The following is a 21134-nucleotide window of genomic DNA, read 5'->3' on the forward strand; positions in this document are numbered from 1 at the left end:
AATCACGCTGATAAGCTTAATATCAGGTCATGGCCTACATCACTGGGAATCTGGACGTACGAATGTGCACTTTAAATGTGCACATTTTAGTATGGGTCACGAAATTCCGATGCTCTTGGAGTATCCTCTGATGTCTTGTTTCTTTTATGACATAATGTAAGATCTTTTAATGATTTACACGTACGAACATAAGGGCTCCCTACAGCATCGTAGTTGCGCAAGCACGGTGATGCCTGTCATCTGGCGCTCTCTGGCAACTGCAGAAACTAACCTATTTCTAACAGGTCACAGGAAAATATTCCGAATGGTGGTTTGAAAAGCATTACCATCAAAGCAAATTTCCTTTGAAGCAAGTTGAACTATGTGTGAGAATGTCGTTATTAAAAATTTTACTGGCACATTTGTGTGATACATCGTAAATTGTAATACGCGCATAAAAGACCGACATTACATGTGAAAGCTTAGCTTCTCGTGCAGCTTATTAATCTTACAGACCAATATTATATGTGAAAGCATTGTGTTTTGTGTAGCTACGCTATGTATATTAATTTTAAACCGTTAACTTTTTTCTGTTTGTGTGACTGGCTTACAAAAGCCATCACAATCTTGATTTCAATGCTCAGAAAGTAACATGCGGTGTTTGATGGAATTCAAATTTATACTTTCGTAATACATGTTGCTGCACATCAAAGATCTTTCCGAAATGTGTTTTTTTTTTTTCCCCTGTGTTTAGTTTTCTAAAGCGCTGGGAAATTCTACGCTCGTGTATAAAACCATAATCATTCAAAGGTCTGATAAGTTATACAGTTCCGAGAGAAAATACACTGTCAGTTAACAGGGAAAAAGTATGTTTTCACCTGGGAGAAAGTGTATTTTTAACCAGGAAATCTGGGAGAAATCCGGGAATTTTTTTTCCTTGTCCACGTATACACCCTGACTCTACTTCCATCATTTATGTGTAGAGCATAAAATGTTGTACCACTACACTCAGAAGCAAGAGTCTAGCTCTTTTATATTAGGAACAGTGGAATGCCAAACTCGAAGATTTCTTCGCGACTTTTCGGTCTTGGTAAAAACGGCCTTCACAGAAGGGGCTCTAGCACCTCAATAAAGCTACAGGTGAGCGTGAAACTTAAAGTTCATGTAGGGCCCCGAGGTACATACTGTACAAATTTAATCAAAATTGAAGATGGTCGAGCTGGGAGCATCTTCTGAACCGGCACACTTGACATGGAATGACCCTGTATGCTATGCCTTCCTATAAATTGATGCACTATCTCCTGTTGGTATGTGATGTTGCGTCAGCGGGGTTGTTTGTAACCTCCTGTTGGCACAGAATAAATCACTATACCTCAACAACAAGTTCTCCATAGCCATTCTATCAGTGCCCTTCAAATGATCTACTTTCCCATGTAACACTTCCTTATCGACGTTTGCTTGTGGCTTTCCTCTAAACTTGACCTGTCGAAGTCCTCATCTTCCAAGACTTCAAAAGTGGCTATTGTTGCACCCTTTAACACAGTCACCTCCCATCTGCCAGAGTTATCCGTACTAACTGGAATCATCTGTTCCTCATTAATGTTACTCACTTGCACTAACCTCCTGCAGATAAAACAATGTGGACTATCGAACTCTTCCTTGCCTAGGAGCGGTTCAACCACCTATGTTTCCCTTAGCAAATCGGTATCCACTGAAGCCCACACTATCTTTCCCGTACCTGCTGTTATTTTATCCTGCTGATCAATCTTTACTGAAAACGTAAACCTCCATGATAGGTGAACCTTGCACCATTGTGTCCGTTGGAACTGTTTTCCCCAGTTGAAACAAAGTCCCACTGAGTTCCACTGTGTGTTGCTGAAGATCATTCTTAGTGTGATGTTTGTCGAGAAACTCTAGCCCAAGAATCACTGAATAATGTTTGCCTATGCATGGCAACACCTCCGTGCATTCGCTGAAAACTGCAGTACTGCCATACCCAATGATTCCACCTTATTATTGCCAACCTCACATTGTGTATACCATGGTGGTCCAGACTGATAATGGACACATTCACACCTGTGTCCACCAAAATTTTGTTTCCTGACACACTCTAAGCCCACTAAGCTACATTCTGTCTGTGCACTAACTTGTGCTGTGTTGAGGTCTGTTGGGACAGCCTTTCAACAGTTGAAGCGGTTCCATTTGTCTTGAACAGCTGCTTGCCTTGCTCCTACCTCTACACTCAAATGTCAGGTGACCCTCTATGCCACACACATACTACTCTGGTTGCCTACACTGCTTCCTTACAAGCCCCTCCCAACCACATCTATAACACTTGACTTTAAAAGTGAATATGTGATGGTCCACTCTGCTTTTTGGCCATATCTGTCTTCTTTATAAGTGTTGCAATCCTAAAAGTTTACTCCAAGTCTTCTAGATTCTCCATCTGTACCCTCCGTGACATTTCAGTGGGTATGCCACACAAAAAAAACCCACAGCTCTATTTTCTGCCTCCAGTAACAGTACTCTATTAGCTTCTGCATTCTAGATCTGTACATATATCTTTGCATTTAACTTAAGAATTCTATCTGAGAATGCTTCCACAGACTAATTACTCTGCATCAACAATATACTCAATTTCTCATGAAAACATCACGCATTGTTCTTCTTTTTGTATCGTTGGCACAAACACGCAGATGACTTCTGGAATGTATGTGCTTTGCTCAGTGTCTCATGGTAGAGAACATATGCTTTGGCATCCCCTGCCAAATGCATATTAGCAACATATAGGGTTACTTCATTTGACCACCCATTTGCATCCTTAATGAGAATTGTCCTGTCCTCCGTTGCCTTGTCTGAGAAGGGATTAATCAGTGCAACTGCTGCTGGGTCATACGGCACAGAAGGCACTCTCAGTCCAGACTAATTGTCCTGAGACTCCGATTGTGACTGATAATGACTCTCCTTATGAGCCTTGAACAGTTCTGGTTTCATTTCAAACTTTTCTGAGTTGCGTATGAGGGACACTACTTTTAATTTTAAAGACACAATGAGGTTCTTGGGCTGCATATTTGACTGTAGACTTACATGGTTGCCACATATTAAGGGCCTGGAAAAATGGTCCCTTAGAGCACTAAGTATTTTAAAATGTCTTAAACACAGTACACGGGGGAGCAGACAGGATTTGTCTGCTCTGGTTTTACAGAGCCTTTGTGTGCTCTTGGCTAGCTTATGGTGCACGGTGTATGGGTCTGTGAGACCCTCTTATTTAAAAATGTAGGACATGGCGCACCATGAAGAAATTCAGTAGGCCACTGGGGTGTTCAGAACAAGTCCCATACCGAGCCTCTGTGCAGAAGCTGCTGAACCACCACTTCACATCAGGCGACAGCTACTTGCAATGAGGCTCTATGGGACTTGCGCAAAAGATTGCCTTTTAGAGATGTGTGTGGCCAGTCTTAATGTTTTACATCTAGCTTGGAGCAGATTTCCATGGTGGCTTCTCCAGAGGCACAGACTTATTTTAGACTTGACCAATTTTAAGAAAGATAGTACACCAGATTTACATATAAGTCTATGTTTTGTATAATTTTAGATATGCTTCATGGTTTCACAGTAGTTTACACTGATAGTCTAAACAAGGGAATTCTCATGGCTGGTCCATAGTGTTCCTTGAACATGTCACCAGGTTTCATCTTCGTGATGAGTATACTGTTTTCTCAGCAGAGCTTTTCGCAATCCTGAAGGTACTGGAGCAGATGCATCATATTCAGTGCAAGCTGTTCTCATCTGCTCTGATTCCCTTTTGTGTGTTACAATTTCCACAGAACCTGTACCCAACGGAGAAGTTGGTCCGGCTGATTTATGACTGACTATACTTGCTCCAGTGGCAGGCAAAGCAGGTGTCATTCTGATAGGTGCCAGGGCATGTAGGGACATGGAGAAATGAACTGACTGGTCGGACTGCCAAGGAGGCCTGCAGAGGGCAGAATATGGCGCACTTCTCTTGCAGGTTGTCATTTCAGCACTAAATAGGAAGTTCATGCAGTTGTGAGTTGAGGAATGGCTGGCAGTAATAGACAATAAGCTGCAGTTGGTAAAGTCAACTATCTGGCCATGGTATTCGTACTGCTGGTTGCTGAGGTGGGATGAAGTGACCCTCACACATCTTCACATTGGTCACTGCCCTTGTACATGTGACTTTTTACTATGGCGCGAGGATCCTCCGCTTAGTGATTCTTGTGGCATGCAAATCTCTGTATGCCACATTTCAACAGAGTGCATTTTATATACCATGATGCAAGGGCAGAAGCAAATATCAGAGGGGATCTGCCCTCTATTTTAGCTAATAATGAGACAATTGTGATTCAAGCTTTAAAGTTTAATGATATGTCTGGACTCTGGCCTAAGCTTTTAGGTTGGAGGTTTTAGTTCGTTGCAGAGTGGCTGTCTCATCTTCATTATACTTGCGGTCACCCAGCTATATTGTTTGAACTCATTCTACCACTTTCTTCCTGTTTAGTTGACATTTTAATATTGACATGATACTTCATTTCGTGCTTCCATGTGGATATACACATAGTTTTCCACATTTTGTTTCTTTTCATTTCTGTGCTGTTTTATACTCCCATTTTGCCTCTCACTGTTTTTGAGCGGGCACTGGAGACTGGATGTCGTGTGCCCATACCAACACATCTATGCATCCATGTACCATAGATTGTTTACCTTATCAAGGCAGTTCAGTCATGTTCTGGGATGGATTCATGTAGGGCTGCAGGAAACCCATTGTGCCAGTAGATGGGAGGACGAGTGGTGCGAAGTATCGAGCCAACATGCTTACAGAGTGGGATTCATGCTGATGGATGGCAATGCATGCGCTCATCATAACACTCTAGTGAACCTAGGGCAAGGAATTCTGCCTTATGCAAGACACCTTTTCAGTTTCATTTTACCCAGACAAGTTTCAGCACTTTTGTGCTATCTTCAGTGGGTTATTTTATTAACATTTTGAGAAACTTTTGATACAGATATTTACAATTGTGAATTAATAATTGTTGTAAAATATTTGCAGTTGTAACTGAAAAGGTGTCGTCACAGACATAAGAAGAACTGCAACACCACAAGATGATTACTCTTGTGAACCTCTAATCATCTGAACCTCTTCCTGTTGGATCACAGGATCAGATGGATGGACTGGTCTTCATATTTTCCAAAGCACAGGCCATGCTAAAACGAGTGGTTTGCAATCTTCCTGTCCCTCCAGAGACCTTACAAGGCCTCATAGAGGCCACTGTGGAGGAATGGGACATATGCCACAGGTTTATCTGGACAATTTGGCAAGGATTATGACTAAAGGCATTCAAAAGTGTCACCAGTTATGAGGAAGGTCAATTGGTTCATAAATGCTGTGTTATGCCAGATGACAGTGAGAATAAACTGTAGTGTATGCAGTTGAATATTTTGTGAGGCTCCGTTTTTGTTTTTAGTTTGTGTTTATCAGGTGCAAATGTGTTTATCGTCTTCGTTTTTGTTTTCTTATAACTGTACCTGACAGAACAAAATCAATATTGTTTCCTGTTATGTACATTATAACAGTAAATCTGTATGCAACAGCTGGGTGTTGTGTGATGTCCTTAGGTTAGTTAGGTTTAAGTAGTTCTAAGTTCTAGGGGACTGATAACCTAAGATGTTAAGTCCCATAGTGCTCAGAGCCATTTGAACCTGTATGCAACATTTATTTTGACCATTATATTAACGATCACATTTATTTTCTTCCAAAATGCATTTTGAGGAGGAGGAGGAGATTAGGGAAGTATGGGGAAGGAAATTGGCCGTGCCCTTTCGAAGGAACCATCCCGGTATTTGCCTGAAGAGATATAGGGAAATCATGGAAACCTAAATCAGGATGGCCGGACACGGGACTGAACCATTATCCTCCCACATCCAGTGTGCTAACCACTGCGCCACCTCGCTCAGTACATTTTGAGACCTTACACCGTCATCTTGAAGTTGATCAATGGGCTATGTGTACATTTCTTTTCTGTGGTGTAGCCAGTTGTCTACGATGCTTCAGTCTGAAGATACTCCAATAACAAGCACAATCTCCTCACTGTATACAGACATTTGTGTTGGTGAATATCATGAACATCATACATAGACACAAATCAAAAACAGTCCACAGATGATGCATGTCTCTGGGGGTAAGCTAGTGGACTTCCTTGATCAGTCAGTCACTCATTAAAAGTGTCTCACAAGAGATGTAGAAAATACAGTAGTGTCCTGTTATGCAACAACCAGACCCATTTGTTTCCTGCAAGTGTAATATTTTCTAGTACCGGGGGACAATTTTCCATGCAGAAATTTTTTGTAAACAGCACTTGTTAATTTGATAGAAAAGTATATGGCACATACTGTATGTCACCCACAGTCACTACGTACATATTGATACAAAAATGGTCCTGATACCTTGCTTCCATAATCACTCTTAAGATCTGCAACTGTCCACACAAGATTAGATTATTGTGGTAATTTATTAACCCACTCTGTGTATGAACCCCACCTCATCTGTAAAGAACAGAGAACCTGTAAACTGTGGATCTACAGTGCTCTTTGATTCCATTTGCAGAACTCTGATCCAGTGTAGAGTCTTATGGCTTCAGGACATCCATGTGCTGTAATCGGTATGAATACAGAATTCTGCTCTGGAGCAGAACTCTTAACATGAAGAATATTGGTATTGTCGCAAAGATTATACATAGACCTGTATTAATTTCATGCGGCATAACATTTTTAAGAAATATAGTGATTCTTCTACAGATTGTATGGTTGCACCATTCACAGTTTACTTGTTGCAGAAATAAAGAATGGGAATAACTGGAACAGCTGTTTAAAATATAGTTTCGTATTGCCCATTGCTTACATCTGACACATTTTGTATTAATTGTACATTTTTCCATAGGTAATATTGGAACAAAAACAGCAACATCCATAGTCTATGAAATCGCAGCCAAGCAGAAGTTATCTCTCACTTTTGAAGTGGAAAGTCAAACAGGTCCAGCACATATGCCTACATTTGTGACAAGATGTGTATTGGGGGACAAAATCTCAAGAGGACAAGCCAACAGTAAAAAGGTAAGCTTTTATTTTCCCTCCTCTCACTTACCAATGACCCGGGGATTCTTTGAAGAGCTTACTCCCTTGTATAAAACAGCCTCTGACTTCAGATTACTGTACAAATTAGTTAATGTTTTAATATTTGTTGTTAAGCAAGTAAAACAGAAAAAAATTAGAAAAGGTTTGAAACTACATAAAAATTTGTTGGAAGTTGCTGGCTAATTGATGCTCCATTTTAAGCAAAACCTTATTTTTCATGCATCTCAAATGTTTATGGTGCCATAACTCTGTATTGTACAGTTATATAATTTTGCAGATATAATAAGTGTTATATGTGGATACTATCTCCAGAATGTGTTGTGAATTGTATTACTGGTAAAGCAGTAATAAATTAAAACACCATGCCTGATGTGGCAATTCTTTACGGCATAATAGTGAAAATGTGGCAAGTAATAACCTTGTTTCCTTTCATTATTTTATGGGTGAGTGTCATTAGCAAGAACAAGTTTTGTAAAGGTTTAAAATTATGTGTAAAGTTTGTTGTAAGTCACTTACTGCTGTTACTTTCAAACACAGAATGAATATAAGCTGGTTATTTGGGTGTGGTGAGCTATACTGCCTCAAGACATCTGCACAGTTTCTAACTGTAATATTAGTCTAATTATGACAAAGCCTGTAACATAAGATTGTACCTCTTAGTGAGTAGATTACGCCAGCATTTTAGATCTTAAAATTTGGTCAGTATTTATTCAAAACATTGAAAATCAAAGTTTTCTTTTCTGCGGAAGCTGTTACATAGGCAGTCTCTACTAGGATCATGAACAATGAACCGTGCATGATAACTGTTTGGTAATATAAATTGACAATTAACTGAAGACAACACAGTGTGGATGGTAATGTGGGACATGTTCAGTTAATTTATTGCCCTGCGTTTGACATTAAACTGTAAAATTCTTATAAAATTTGTAAAATCTTTGTTTGCAGGTAATACCCCCTTAGTGACAAAAGTGCATGTTATGTTTAGTAATAGTAGCAACTTATTGTATGCTCTTGTGTTGTATTCTGAAAAATATTGTCACTGGAAGTAACATGTGAAAAATGTGCGGTTCTAGGCGCTCAGTCCGGAACCGCGCGACTGCTAAGGTCGCAGGTCCGAATCCTGCCTCGGGCATGGATGTGTGTGATGTCCTTAGGTTAGTTAGGTTTAAGTAGTTCTAAGTTCTAGGGGACTGATGACCACAGATGTTAAGTCCCATAGTGTTCAGAGCCATTTGAACTATTTTTTTGAAAAATGTGCAGTGTGTATGAAGACTCCGTTGTCACCCCCCCTCCCCTCCTGATCCTATATCCCGTTGAATTGAATTTTGTAACTTACAGAAATGTAATATTAAACCTTTCCACAGTATCATATAAGTATTACACAATATATGAAGGATACAAACTCTTTTAATTCAACAAATGTTTCATCGTTTGAGGTAAAGCAGTTAACTATACTCGTGAATTATTTTTTACCTTATCATAAAATTCACATGTGCTTATTAAAAGAAGCATTCTTGCTAAACATTGCTGTAATAGCTTCCCTAAGAGATGTTACAACTGTTGATACTACACAATATCAATCAAAAATTAGCAAATGACAGTTATCTTCAGAACATTCTTTGTGTTAACAGCTCAAATATATTTAAACCTTTTTCCATGATTTGTGAGAGTAAGAGAGTTGAACAGTATTAATGAAAATTGTCACAGTGTAAGGACACAGTTCGTATTTGAAAACAGTTGTTCACTAATAATCAGTAGCTTCTGCCACATAGCATCCACAGTGCTTAAAGTAAAACTAGCTGTTTATTTGAGTGACTACATCACTTTCACTTAAGTGAATAAATACTACATTTACATCTACATTTATACTCCGCAAGCCACCACGCGGTGTGTGGCGGAGGGCACTTTACGTGCCACTGTCATTATCTCCCTTTCCTGTTCCAGTCACATATGGTTCGTGGGAAGAACGACTGCCGGAAAGCCTCCATGCACGCGCGAATCTCTCTAATTTTACATTCGTGATCTCCTCGGGAGGTATAAGTAGGGGGAAGCAATATATTCGATACCTCATCCAGAAATGCACCCTCTCGAAACCTGGACAGCAAGCTACACCGCGATGCAGTGCGCCTCTCTCGCAGAGTCTGCCACTTGAGTTTGCTAAACGTCTCCATAACGCTATCACGCTTACCAAATAACCCTGTGACGAAATGCACTGCTCTTCTTTGGGATCCTCTCTATCTCCTCTGTCAACCCGACCTGGTACAGATCCCACACTGATGAGCATTACTCAAGTATAGGTCGAACGAGTGTTTTGTAAGCCACCTCCTTTGTTGATGGACTACATTTTCTAAGGACTCTCCAAATGAATCTCAACCTGGCACCCGCCTTACCAACAATTAATTTTATATGCTCATTACACTTCAAAGCGTTCCGTACGCATACTCCAAGATATTTTACAGAAGTAACTGCTACCAGTGTTGGTTCCGCTATCATATAACCAGACAATAAAGGATCCTTCTTTCTATGAATTCGCAGTACATTACATTTGTATATATTAAGGGTCAGTTGCCACTTGCTGCACCAAGTGCCTATCTACTGCAGATCTTCCTGCATTTCGCTGCAATTTTCTAATGCTGCATCTTCTCTGTATACTACAGCATCATCCGCGAAAAGCCGCATGGAACTTCCGACACTATCTACTAGGTCATTTACATATATTGTGAAAAGCAATGGTCCCATAACACTCCCCTGTGGCACGCCAGAGGTTACTTTAACGTCTGTAAACGTCTCTGTTTTGAGAACAACATGCTTTGTTCTGTTCGCTAAAAAGTCTTCAATCCAGCCACACAGCTGGTCTGATATTCCGTAGGCTCTTGCTTTGTTTATCAGGCGACAGTGCGGAACTGTATCGAACACCTCCCAGAAGTCAAGGAAAATGGCATCTACCTGGGAGCCTGTACCTAATATTTTCTGGGTCTCATGAACAAATAAAGCGAGTTGGGTATCACACGATCGCTGTTTCCAGAATACATGTTGATTCGTACAGAGTAGATTCTGGGTTTGAGTAGATTCTGGGTTTCCAGAAATGACATGATACGTGAGCAAAAAAACGTGTTCTAAAATTCTACAACAGATCGATGTCAGAGATATAGGCCTATAGTTTTGCGCATCTGCTTGATGACCCTTCTTGAAAACTGGAACTACCTGTGTTCTTTTCCAATCATTTGGAAACTTCCGTTCCTCTAGAGACTTGCGGTACACGGCAGTTACAAGGGGGGCAAGTTCTTTCGCGTACTCTGTGTAGAATCGAATTGGTATCCTGTCAGGTCCAGTGGACTTTCCTCTGTTGAGTGATTTCAGTTGCTTTTCTATTCCCTGGACACTTATTTCAATGTCAGCCATTTTTCCGTTCATGTGAGGATTTAGAGAAGGAACTGCAGTGCGGTCCTCTGTGAAACAGCTTTGGAGAAAGGTGTTCAGTGTTTCAGCTTTACGCGTGTCATTCTCTGTTTCAATGCCATTATCATCCCAGAGTGTCTGGATATGCTGTTTTGATCCACTTACTGATTTAACGTAAGACCAGAACTTCCTAGGATTTTCTGTCAAGTAGACACGTAGAATTTTACTTTTGAATTCACTGAAAGCTTCATGCATAGCCATCCTTACGCTAACTTTGACATCGTTAAGCTTCTGTTTGTCTGAGAGGTTTTGGCTGCGTTTAAATTTGCAGTGAAGCTCTCTTTGCTTTTGCAGTTGATTCCTAACTTTGTTGTTGAACCACATCTACATCTACATCCATACTAGAGTAGTAATGTGAGAGATGTGATCAAGCATTCCCTGTGTCTGAAATAGGGAAGCGTGTTTAATATTTTGTGACAGTTTGTACTAAATTTTAATGCTTTTTGTAGTAGTGGGAAACATTATTTGGAATTTTTTGGAGTCCCAAACAAATAGAGACAAATATTCAGTGCTACTTTATTAATTGCAGCTTGTTTTGTAAATGTAACACCAGCATCATTCCAAAAAGTGAAACTTACAGTATTTATTTCACTGTTCTCCTGTTGTTATGGTAGTTCTTTATTTTGGTAACTAATATCATAATTGTCATACAGGGTTAACAAAATACTGCTCAGAGAGATGGCGGGCACCATCTTGATATTGGATGAAGGTCAAGGATCCCACCTCTCCTGATGGTGTGGACCTTTGTGACGATGGGGCATTGACATTGTCGAGTTGCCTCAGGGTTGGCCATAGGTGTCGGTGTCCTTGGTGGCTGTGTCTGTGTCCCAGTAGCAGTAGTCCCAAGGTCATACAGAGCCCAACAGTGGTGCTGCAGCTGGTCCGGATGTGGCCACGAACTCTGAGGCTGCACCTGGCAGTATCTGTTCAGAGTGTATCTGAAAGTAGAAAAAACAGAAGAAATTGTGTCCTGGGAGACTGAACTTCGTTGCAGACACTGGTAGTGGAGGCACATCCTGGCGCAGACCAGCATTGGAGTTTGAAATTTCAAGAGGGAGCAATCAAAAAGTCGTAAATGCCCTGCCAGTGGCCCTCACAGGTTCTGGTGAGTAGCGGCAGGAACCCAGTGAGATACCATTGGTCCTAGCAGTTGACCGTGTTGAGATCAGACTGAGGAGTCTTGAACGGTTGACCAAGCAGATGACGCAGGGCACGGACTGTCTGATGATGTGCTTTGTCTTGCAGATTCTTCTCTCTCAAAATAACGCAAGGCCATGTGATGCATACACGTTATTGAGAAGGATACACTAAATCTGTCAGAATAAGACGCTTGTCCCAATCCATAAGATCAATGATGTCACTTTTGGGGAAAGGTGGAGCGGTACAGATCAGACCTCAAAGGACTCTGGGTGAAGTCGTGTCCACACAGTGTGTCAGGGTCACAGTGTGGCTGACCCAGCTTGACCATAAGAGAGAGACAGTCACAGATTGCCCTGGCCTCTTTACTGTTAGCAGCTGTGGCAAGTCTAGCCAGTGATATGGTTGCCACTGTAGAAACATCGACAAGGGCCCATGCTGAACACAAAAAATAATGGTGACAGTGATCATCACAGGGAATGATTTAAACACCTAAAGTGTGTGACCCCACAGGTTGATGTGAAATAAATTTGATATGGTAGGTAACAGTCAGGCACATCCACAGTTTGTTCCAGTATCAATAATTGACCACTGCCAGCGGCACCGACTACTGGGCATGTCCAAAATGGCACACTCACAACAGCAAAGTCTTCACACGTTCAGTAATGACCGATGATTCTGATGGCTATCCCTGAGGCATCCATGCCTATTAAATAATGGGTTATCTGTGAGAATCAGATCCGAAGCATACTCAGACTATTATTTTGTGAGGGTCCCTGTAGCTCAGTGTCAGTGTAGGAGTGTATGCAGAGGGGTGTCCCTCCTAGCACTTGCAGCACGGTGAGGCCCTCGTCTGGGTTCTCTTCATACACTGACACACTAAACTCTCTTCTAACCTTCTTTCGAGTTCAATCATTCCCTCACCTCTTTTTTGTGGATGTGGAAGAAGTGCCTTTCCCTGTGAACTCAACCAAGAGGGTTTGTAAAAAACTGTTTCAGGCTGTTTATAATCATACTCATTGGATCTACTTCTATTTTATTCTTCTACAACTAGTACTCTGGCATGGAAAATGTTCTCTTCCATCACCATCAACTGAGTGTTCTGTGGTCGAGGGGATTGAAGACAGTGTGACGTTCCATAATGGAAAATCTAGCTATGTAAACTGACAGTTGCTTTGAGAAATACATCAGTAACTGATACTCTCAAACAAAATTCTATGTTTAATATAGCAGTGTTCTGCAGCACGAGACAGTACACACAAGTGTCCTTTGCAAGAATTTAATGAATTCCTGAAATAATTTGTACATATTATGTGCGCTATACAATTGGGCATCTGAGATCTTCATACTATTTAGTTCCCAGAGCATCACCAGCAACTTTATATGTGTGATATTTCAGTGGAAATATAAATAACTTGTGTGTAGTTGAATAACATCAAGCTGCAGTGGCAGAGCAGGGAAGAGAATCTTTGCCTCAGCAATGGTCTCATTTTGAAAATTTAATCAGTAAATTTTTCTGAGCTGGAAAACAATGAAGTCAAAAATAGAGCTATGCCATTGTAGTTACACATTTTTCCTTTTATCCATCCTTGATAAAACCAAGTAAGTGGTAATTGGAAGGAACTAGATGGGGGGTATTGGTCAAATATTGCCAAATTTTTGTCAGATTGTTTACTGTGGAATAAATGACAAGGGGTTTTGTATTAAAAATTCAGAAACCATGTTGGTTCTCCCCAGAAAATTTCTCTGTATGCATTCTGCAATAGATGATAATTATATTATGTAAGAAATTCCCACATGTTAAACGAATCCAGACACTGTTTGCTGTTGAATGGCAGATTTCAGATTACCTAACAGGTCAACACAAAAATTTCATCTCCTTCTCTGACAATGTTGAGCATCAGTGGACAGACTTCAGAAGTATCATACAACACATTTCAGACAAGTATGTTCTGAGCAAAATTGTGAGGAACAGAAAAAACCCTATTAGAAAGCTGCTATGAAAGCAGAGAGAGCTTCACTGCAAATTTAAATGTAGCCAAAGCTTCACAGGTATACAAGAACTAAATGAAACCAAAAGTAACATAACGAGGGCTTTGTGTGAATTTCCTTATTTAAATCAGTAACTGGGTCAAAGCCATCTGTCCAGACACTCTGTGTTCATAATGGGATTGAAACGGTGGATGACACAGGAAAGAACGAAGTTCAAAATGTCTTTTTGCAACACTGTTTCACAGAAGCAGATCCCAGTGTAGTTCCGCCTCTAAATTGTCTCATGAATGACAGATATGGAAATAAGTGACCAAGAGAAAGAAAAGCAATTGAAATGCCTCAACAGATGAAAGACCTGACCTGTTGGGATCCCATTTCAATTCTACACAGGGTATGCAAAAGAATGTGCCCCCTTCTAGCAGCAGCATACCAAAAGTACCTCCAGTAGCAAACCATTCCTAGTGGTCTTAAAAAAGCACAGTCATTCTCTTTTTAAAGAAGACTCGTTGAACAGGTGCACAAAACTATGTGCCTCTATCCTTGACTTTGGTCAATCATATAATTTTGGAACACATTTTATGTTCAGGTATTAACACGTTCACTGCCATCGGCGCACCAGCGCGTCCGGCCGATACTAGTGCATATGCCGTCGACGCGCCTGCGCGGCGAGACACTCAGCTGTTTCTCAGCGCCACAGTTTAGTCGGGCACAGCCATTCGGTGTGGTTCATTGCGCAGGCACTCTAAGAACGTATTGTTTTCAATTTTTGCGGGTGCGGTTCGTGTGTTTTCCCTACAGTTTTTCTCTGTTGTGGGACTGAAAATGGAAGACAATCGTGACACGGCGGGCCCTTCAGAACCTAAGAAACGTAAAACACAGGACACAAGAAACGTACAAAAACTAACGGATGCGGAATTATTACGAATATTAGAAGAAAGCGATTCGGAAACGGAACTGGCCAGTGAGGAGGACGGCGTGGAATCCAGTGAAGAGTCTGACGGAGCCGAGTTTGTTTTAGATGAGACTGTAGAAATGGCTGTGAATCCTAGCGACAGGGAAATGGCAGAAGGAGTGGTAACAAGAGATAACGCAGCTGATACAACTGTTGCGTGGGAAAGAGAGCCAGTTGGAATGATAAATTGCCCATTTATAAAAAATGAGGGACTGCTTATTCAACCGACGGAAAACACTCCCTTAGATTATTTTCGTCTTTTGCTGACGGACGAATTTCTATTGACAGTTGTAGAAGAAACAAATCGAAACGCGATTGAATTATTCCTTTCTGCGGGAACCAAAGGACAATCACGAATAAACTGTTGGAAAGATGTGACTGTTGGCGAATTGTTAGTGTTCTTGGGAGTTTTCCTGCACATGGGAAATGTAAAGATGAGGAATTTGCAGGACTATTGGAAAAAGGACGCTTTATTCAACGTGAAAGGAATTGCCGATAGTATTTCACGAAATCGTTTTCTGCTAATACTACGTGCATTACACTTTTCTGAAAATCCAAAACAGGGCAAACCAACACCATCCGACAGGTTGTATAAAATACGTCCCGTTATCAATTTTTTCAATGAAAGGATGTGCCAAGTTTACTACCCTGGACGGGAACTGTCTCTGGACGAATCAATGATCCTTTGGCGTGGACGATTACTTTTCCGCCAATACATCAAAAACAAAAAGCACAAATATGGCATAAAGCTATATATTTTGACAACTCCCACTGGAATGGTCCTAAAATTCGCGGTATACACTGGCATGCTGGACGATTTAGGAGGAAGAGGCCATGCGCAAAAAATTGTTCTTCATTTACTAGATGAAAAGTTGAATGCTGGTCACCATGTGTACATGGACAATTACTATAACAGCTTCGCATTGGCAAAGCTGCTCCTGGATAAGAAGACCCACTGCACGGGAACTCTGAGGGCGAATAGGAAGGATACACCCAAGGAAATACAGGAAGCAAAACTACGAAAAGGTGAAGCCGTTGCCAGATTTGCGGAAGGAGTTATGATAGGTAAGTGGCGTGATAAGAGGGAGGTTTGCTACATTTCTAATGCATTTACAAATGAAATGGTTGAGGTTGAAACCAAAAGAAAGGAGAAGAAATCTAAGCCCTTGGCCATTGTAAACTACAATAAATTTATGGCGGGAGTTGATCGGCACGATCAGATGTTATCATATTACCTCTCGGAACGCAAAACCATACGCTGGTACAAGAAACTTTTTATCCACGTTGTGGAAATGATACTGACAAACGCACATGCCCTACACAATAAATATTGTGGCACAAAAATGCCCCTCCAAGAATTTAGACTCAGTATTATAAGAGCACTATTGCCACGAAAGCAGGTAGAACGGCCAGTCAGAAATCCCCAACATGTTGTGGTAAAACGAGAATCAAATGGAAAATCAAAAACACCGCGAAAAAAGTGCAGATCATGCGCCAGCCGTGGACAACGAACAGACACGATTTACGAGTGCCTAGATTGCCCAAATAAAGCAGGATATTGTTTGAATTGTTGTGTTATTCACCACCTCTAAAGGCAGATAGCACTTTCGTTGCTCATTTATTTTTCGACAGTTATGTGTCGGTACTATTCGTAAACTTTGTATTTATTTTATTTGTTTGAGAGTGTAATGGATAAAGCTCTAGATTGTTTTTTTCTTAGATTTGACATACATTTTATTTCAGAAGTTTCTTCGAGATCTTGTGTTTGTATTTGAATGTTTCTACTATATTTTTTGTCCAATAAATATGTCGTTTGTCAGTAGGATGTTTCGTTTCATTTATGAATATAAAATGAAATTGTAGTAACCTAAACTGTCACACTAACCAGGAACAATACACTAGACGCATTGGCGCGTCCACGGCCACCCGCTACAGAATATGGCCTGATATGCCACTGACGCCTTAGTGCGCCCCAAAACAACTTTGATTCACGAGAGTAAATTTGATTGTGTACTTATAAACTAAATACATGTTATATTACTTTTAGCAATATATTTTCAGATTCTATTAAGAAAAATATTGGTTACGTGGCAAAGCAAGGCCAATTACAGTGGCAGTGAACGTGTTAATGATATTTCTGGAGACTGTAAATCTCCTTTGTAGGAAACAACATTGGTTCCAAAAACAATTATCATGTGAAACCCAGGTCACTGTGTTTGTCTGTAAGGCCAAGAAAGCAATAGATACAGGCACCCAGGTAGATGCCATGTTCCTTAACCACCATAAGGCATGTGACACAGTTCCACACTGCTCTCTAATGAATTAAATATGGAGTACAGAATATGGGACTGCTGTTGTGAGCAGATTGAAGAATTTCTAGCAACCATAACACAGAATGCCATTCTAAACAAAGAGAAGTCCTGAGAAGTAAAAGTAACTTTGGACATGCCCCAAGGGAGTGATACAGGACCATTACTTTTCACAATATATGTAAATGACCTGCTAGATAACTTTGCAAGTTCCATTAGACTTTTCACAGATGGTGTTGTTGTACACAGGGAAGTTGCAGCACTAAAAATTTGTAGAGGAGTAAAGGAGGACCTGCTGAGGATTGACAGTTGGTGCAGGGATGGCAATTGACCATCAGCATAAACAGATGTAATGTATTACAAATACAGAGACAGAAAGACCCTTTACTGTATGATTACAAAATTGCAGAACAATCATTGGAAGCAGTCAGTTCCGTTAGATATCTAGATATATGTGTACAGATTGATTTGAAGAGGAACAACCATATAAAATTCATCATGGGTAAAGCAGATGCAATACAGAGACTCATTGGAAGAATCCTCATGAAATGTAGTCCATCAAAGTAACTTATAACACACTTGTTCGACTAATACTTGAATATTGCTTATCAGTATGTGTTCCATTCCAGATAGGATTGATAGAGGAAATAGATAAGGTCCGAAGAAGAGCAGTCTTTTTCATTGCAGTTTCATTTATTAAGCACAAAAGTATCTGGGATATGTTCAGCCAAATCCAGTGGCAAACACAGTAAGAGAAATACTCTGCATCATGGCGTGGTCTATTGTTCAAGTTCCAAGAGTGTCCATTTCTAGAAGAGTCGACTAATATATTGCTTCTTCCTACATACGAGGGGTGACCCAAAAATAACCGGAATTTCTTTCTAGAAAGCATATACTTTATTGTTTTCAAATACAATCTTAATCTCCTTTGAAGTACTCTCCATTAGCATTAATACACTTGTCCAAACATTCATTCTAGTGTTCGAAGCACCTTTTAAGTTCCTCCTCTTTGATATCTGCGAGCATTTTCATGACATTGCATTTTACATCCGCAAAATGCTTCCCTCTCAAGTCTCTTTTCATCCTCAGGAATACGAAGAAGTCCGAGGGCGCTAAATTCGGCAAACAGGGCACGTAGGTCAAGGTAGTCATCTTTGTTGAGGCCAAAAACTGGTGAATGCTGAGAGCCGTGTGCATGGGAGCGTTGTCGTGGTGCAGGAACCACACACCAGAATCCCACAAAGCCGGATGTTTTCGCGACAAACTTCTGCAAAGACGTTTCATAACCTCCAAATAGAATTGTTGGTTTACTGTCTGATTTTCAGGGACAAAAAAGAAAGAAAGAAAGAAAGAATCGTTCTCACATTCGATTTCACTTGTCGACTTTTTTTGGTCGAGGTGAGCCGGGTGACTTCCATTCTGAAGATTGTTGTTTACTTCTGGATCGTACCCATAACACCATGACTCGGCACCTGTAATGATTTTGTGAAAAAATGTGGATCATCTTTGAACGCGTCCTTCATTTTGAGACAGGCTTCAACGCGACGATCCCTTTGATCTCTGGTAAGAAGCTTTGGCACGATTTTTGCTGCCACTCTTCACATCCCCAAATTGATGGTCAAGATGCACTGAATTGAGCTCCGGGACAACCCGGATAAGTTCTCGAGTTGGTCATTTGTCCTGCGTCGATCTTCACTTATGAGACCACAGATTTTGTCGATGTTGTCTTCGCTTCGAGCAGTTGAAGGTCGACCGGAACGGGGCTGATCTTCAACCACCATTTCTCCCTCTTTAAACCGAGAAAACCATTCGTACACTTGCGTTTTACTAAGAGCATGGTCTTTGTAGGCTGTCTGAATCATCGCAACAGTTTCTGCTGCATTCTTACCGAGCAAGAAACAGAATTACACTGCCGCACGTTGTTTGTAAGAACTAGGCATTTCAGCATGTCAAGTCTGCACTGTACACACACTTAAAGAACTGCCAAAGAAACCACACTTCTCACTGTTGGGTGATGCCGCGTGGCAGAATGACTCGGCAGAGCCTCTGGCGGCACAACCTGCTACTACAAGTACACAATGCGCAGCATTACGACTCTGGTTACTTTTGGGTCCCCCCTCGTATATCTCAATAAAAGATCATGATGATAAAATTAAAGATATTTGAGCCCTCACAGTAGATTATCAGCAAATGTTCTTCCCACGGCCCATACCTGGCAGGAACAGGGAAAGGGGGAAATCACAGTTGGATACAAAGTACCCTCAGCAACACACCAAAAAGTGGTTTGCAAAGAGTAGCTGTACACCTAGATGTAGATGTGAGACACGTTTATGTACAGGGTGTGTAAATAAAATTTCAAGACTTGTCTCAGAACACAAAATTTATTGAATACTTTCATATGTCAGACTAAAATTCTTCAAAATAGGTGCCTTGAGAATCCACACTTCACTGCCAATGAAATTTTCACTTCTGGTAAGCTCCCTGGAATTCCTTAACTGGAATGCTGTTCAAAACCCTCATTGAAGCCTTTTGGACGGCTGTGATGCTGTCAAAATCACTTCCCTTTCAGGTCTCTCTTCATCTGGAGGAACAAAAAGAAGTCACTGGGGGTGAGGTCGAAGCTATAGGGAAGCTGTGGCGGCGTTGCCACGTTGAACCAGGTCAGAATTTCAGTGACAGTGAAGCAGGTATGAACAGTCGCATTGTCATGGTGGAGCACCCAGTCATCTTCCTTCTCTGGGCGGACTTGATGCTTCAAACGGCAGACCACTCCAGTTTAATACTGACCATTGACAGTCTGTCTGGTAGGGCACAAACTATCATTCCTTTTGCGTCAAAGAAACAATGGGCATGCTATTCACATGTGACTTGCTCATTTGGGCTTTCTTTGGCTTTGGTGATGTGGAAGTGTACCACTACAAGATTTGCCTCTTTAACTCTGGTTCATATCCAAAAACCCAGGATTCATCACCAATAATCTCATTGTCCAAAAAAAATCAGGTTCAGTTTTGTAAACATTCAAGCATTTCCTGTGAAACAGCCAGGTGCCGCTCCTTATGTTCATCCGAGAGCATTTTAGGGACAAGTTCCACATTCACGTTTCTTATCATTAGATCTTCTGCCACTCACTGAAACACAGTTTGGTGATTCAAACCCACTTCATCTGCAATCATTCGATGCCGAGAAGTCGGTCACTGTTTATAACTTAATGCACTTTGGCCAGATTTTCGTCAGCTCTGCTCGTTGTAGGTGTTCCAGAGCAGTCATCATCCTCCAAGTCTTCATGGTCATCTTTGAACATCTTGTTGTTGTTGTTGTTGTTGTTGTTGTGGTCTTCAGTCCTGAGACTGGTTTGATGCAGCTCACCATGCTAATCTATCCTGTGCAAGCTCCTTCATCTCCCAGTACCTACTGCAACCTACATCCTTCTGAATCTGCTTAGTCAGGGTGTATACGACCCGGGACAACCGGGAGATCCGGGAAAAACCCGGGAATTTTTTCATCCGGGAGAAAACCGGGAAAAACCTAGGAATTTTTTAGAATTCCGGGAATTTTTCTTTGTTTTAGTTTTCAGTTAAATTTTTGTAATTTTGACTGGTAAGAACCGATACTCTAACAAAGGACATTACTCTATCCCGCTACTGCAGAATAATACTGCAGCATTAAAACATGAACGAGAGAAAAAAAAATGAAAATAAAACTTAAATTGCGAAGGAAATGCGCCATATAAAATAACACAGTGCTCATGCAAGCGTCTGCCAACAGCAAAATGTGTCAAAGGCTTTCAGAAGACTATGCAATGCTTCATAACAACAAATTGCCTCCGATGGGCGTGACGTCACAACTGTTTACATTAGACTCAATCAGTTACGAGCGGGCTCGTGCACACGCACAGTTGAGTCACGTTTGAGTAGTACCTTCTCCCGCTTCTGGCTACAGAAATGTGTGTGTTGGCTGTGTAAGCAGCAGTAGCAGCAACCAGCCACATGGTACCCGGAAAAATTTTACTGGCGCGCCCAAGCTGCCAGATTCATGCGTGCGCAGCAGGCCCAGATCTAGTGGCGGGTGAGGGCAAACCGGGGTATCTGAACCGGGTGGCAATTTCGGGGGAGGGGGCAAATTCATATTCTTGTTTCACAAAGCACCTAGCATCC

At 41.1% G+C, this 21134-nt stretch overlaps 1 protein-coding gene across 1 annotated transcript in view; it reads left to right on the forward strand.

The window, feature by feature from the left end:
• Window positions 1–21134, forward strand: part of LOC126173706 (double-stranded RNA-binding protein Staufen homolog) — a 170239-nt gene that overhangs the window by 99779 nt on the left and 49326 nt on the right. Inside the window, exon 6 of the mRNA XM_049920978.1 lies at window positions 6938–7110. Coding sequence (XP_049776935.1) covers window positions 6938–7110 — 173 coding nt within the window. The remainder of the gene's footprint in view (window positions 1–6937; window positions 7111–21134) is intronic.

The sequence above is a fragment of the Schistocerca cancellata genome, chromosome 1, assembly GCF_023864275.1.
Source record: "Schistocerca cancellata isolate TAMUIC-IGC-003103 chromosome 1, iqSchCanc2.1, whole genome shotgun sequence".
NCBI classification, from domain to species: Eukaryota; Metazoa; Arthropoda; class Insecta; order Orthoptera; family Acrididae; genus Schistocerca; species Schistocerca cancellata.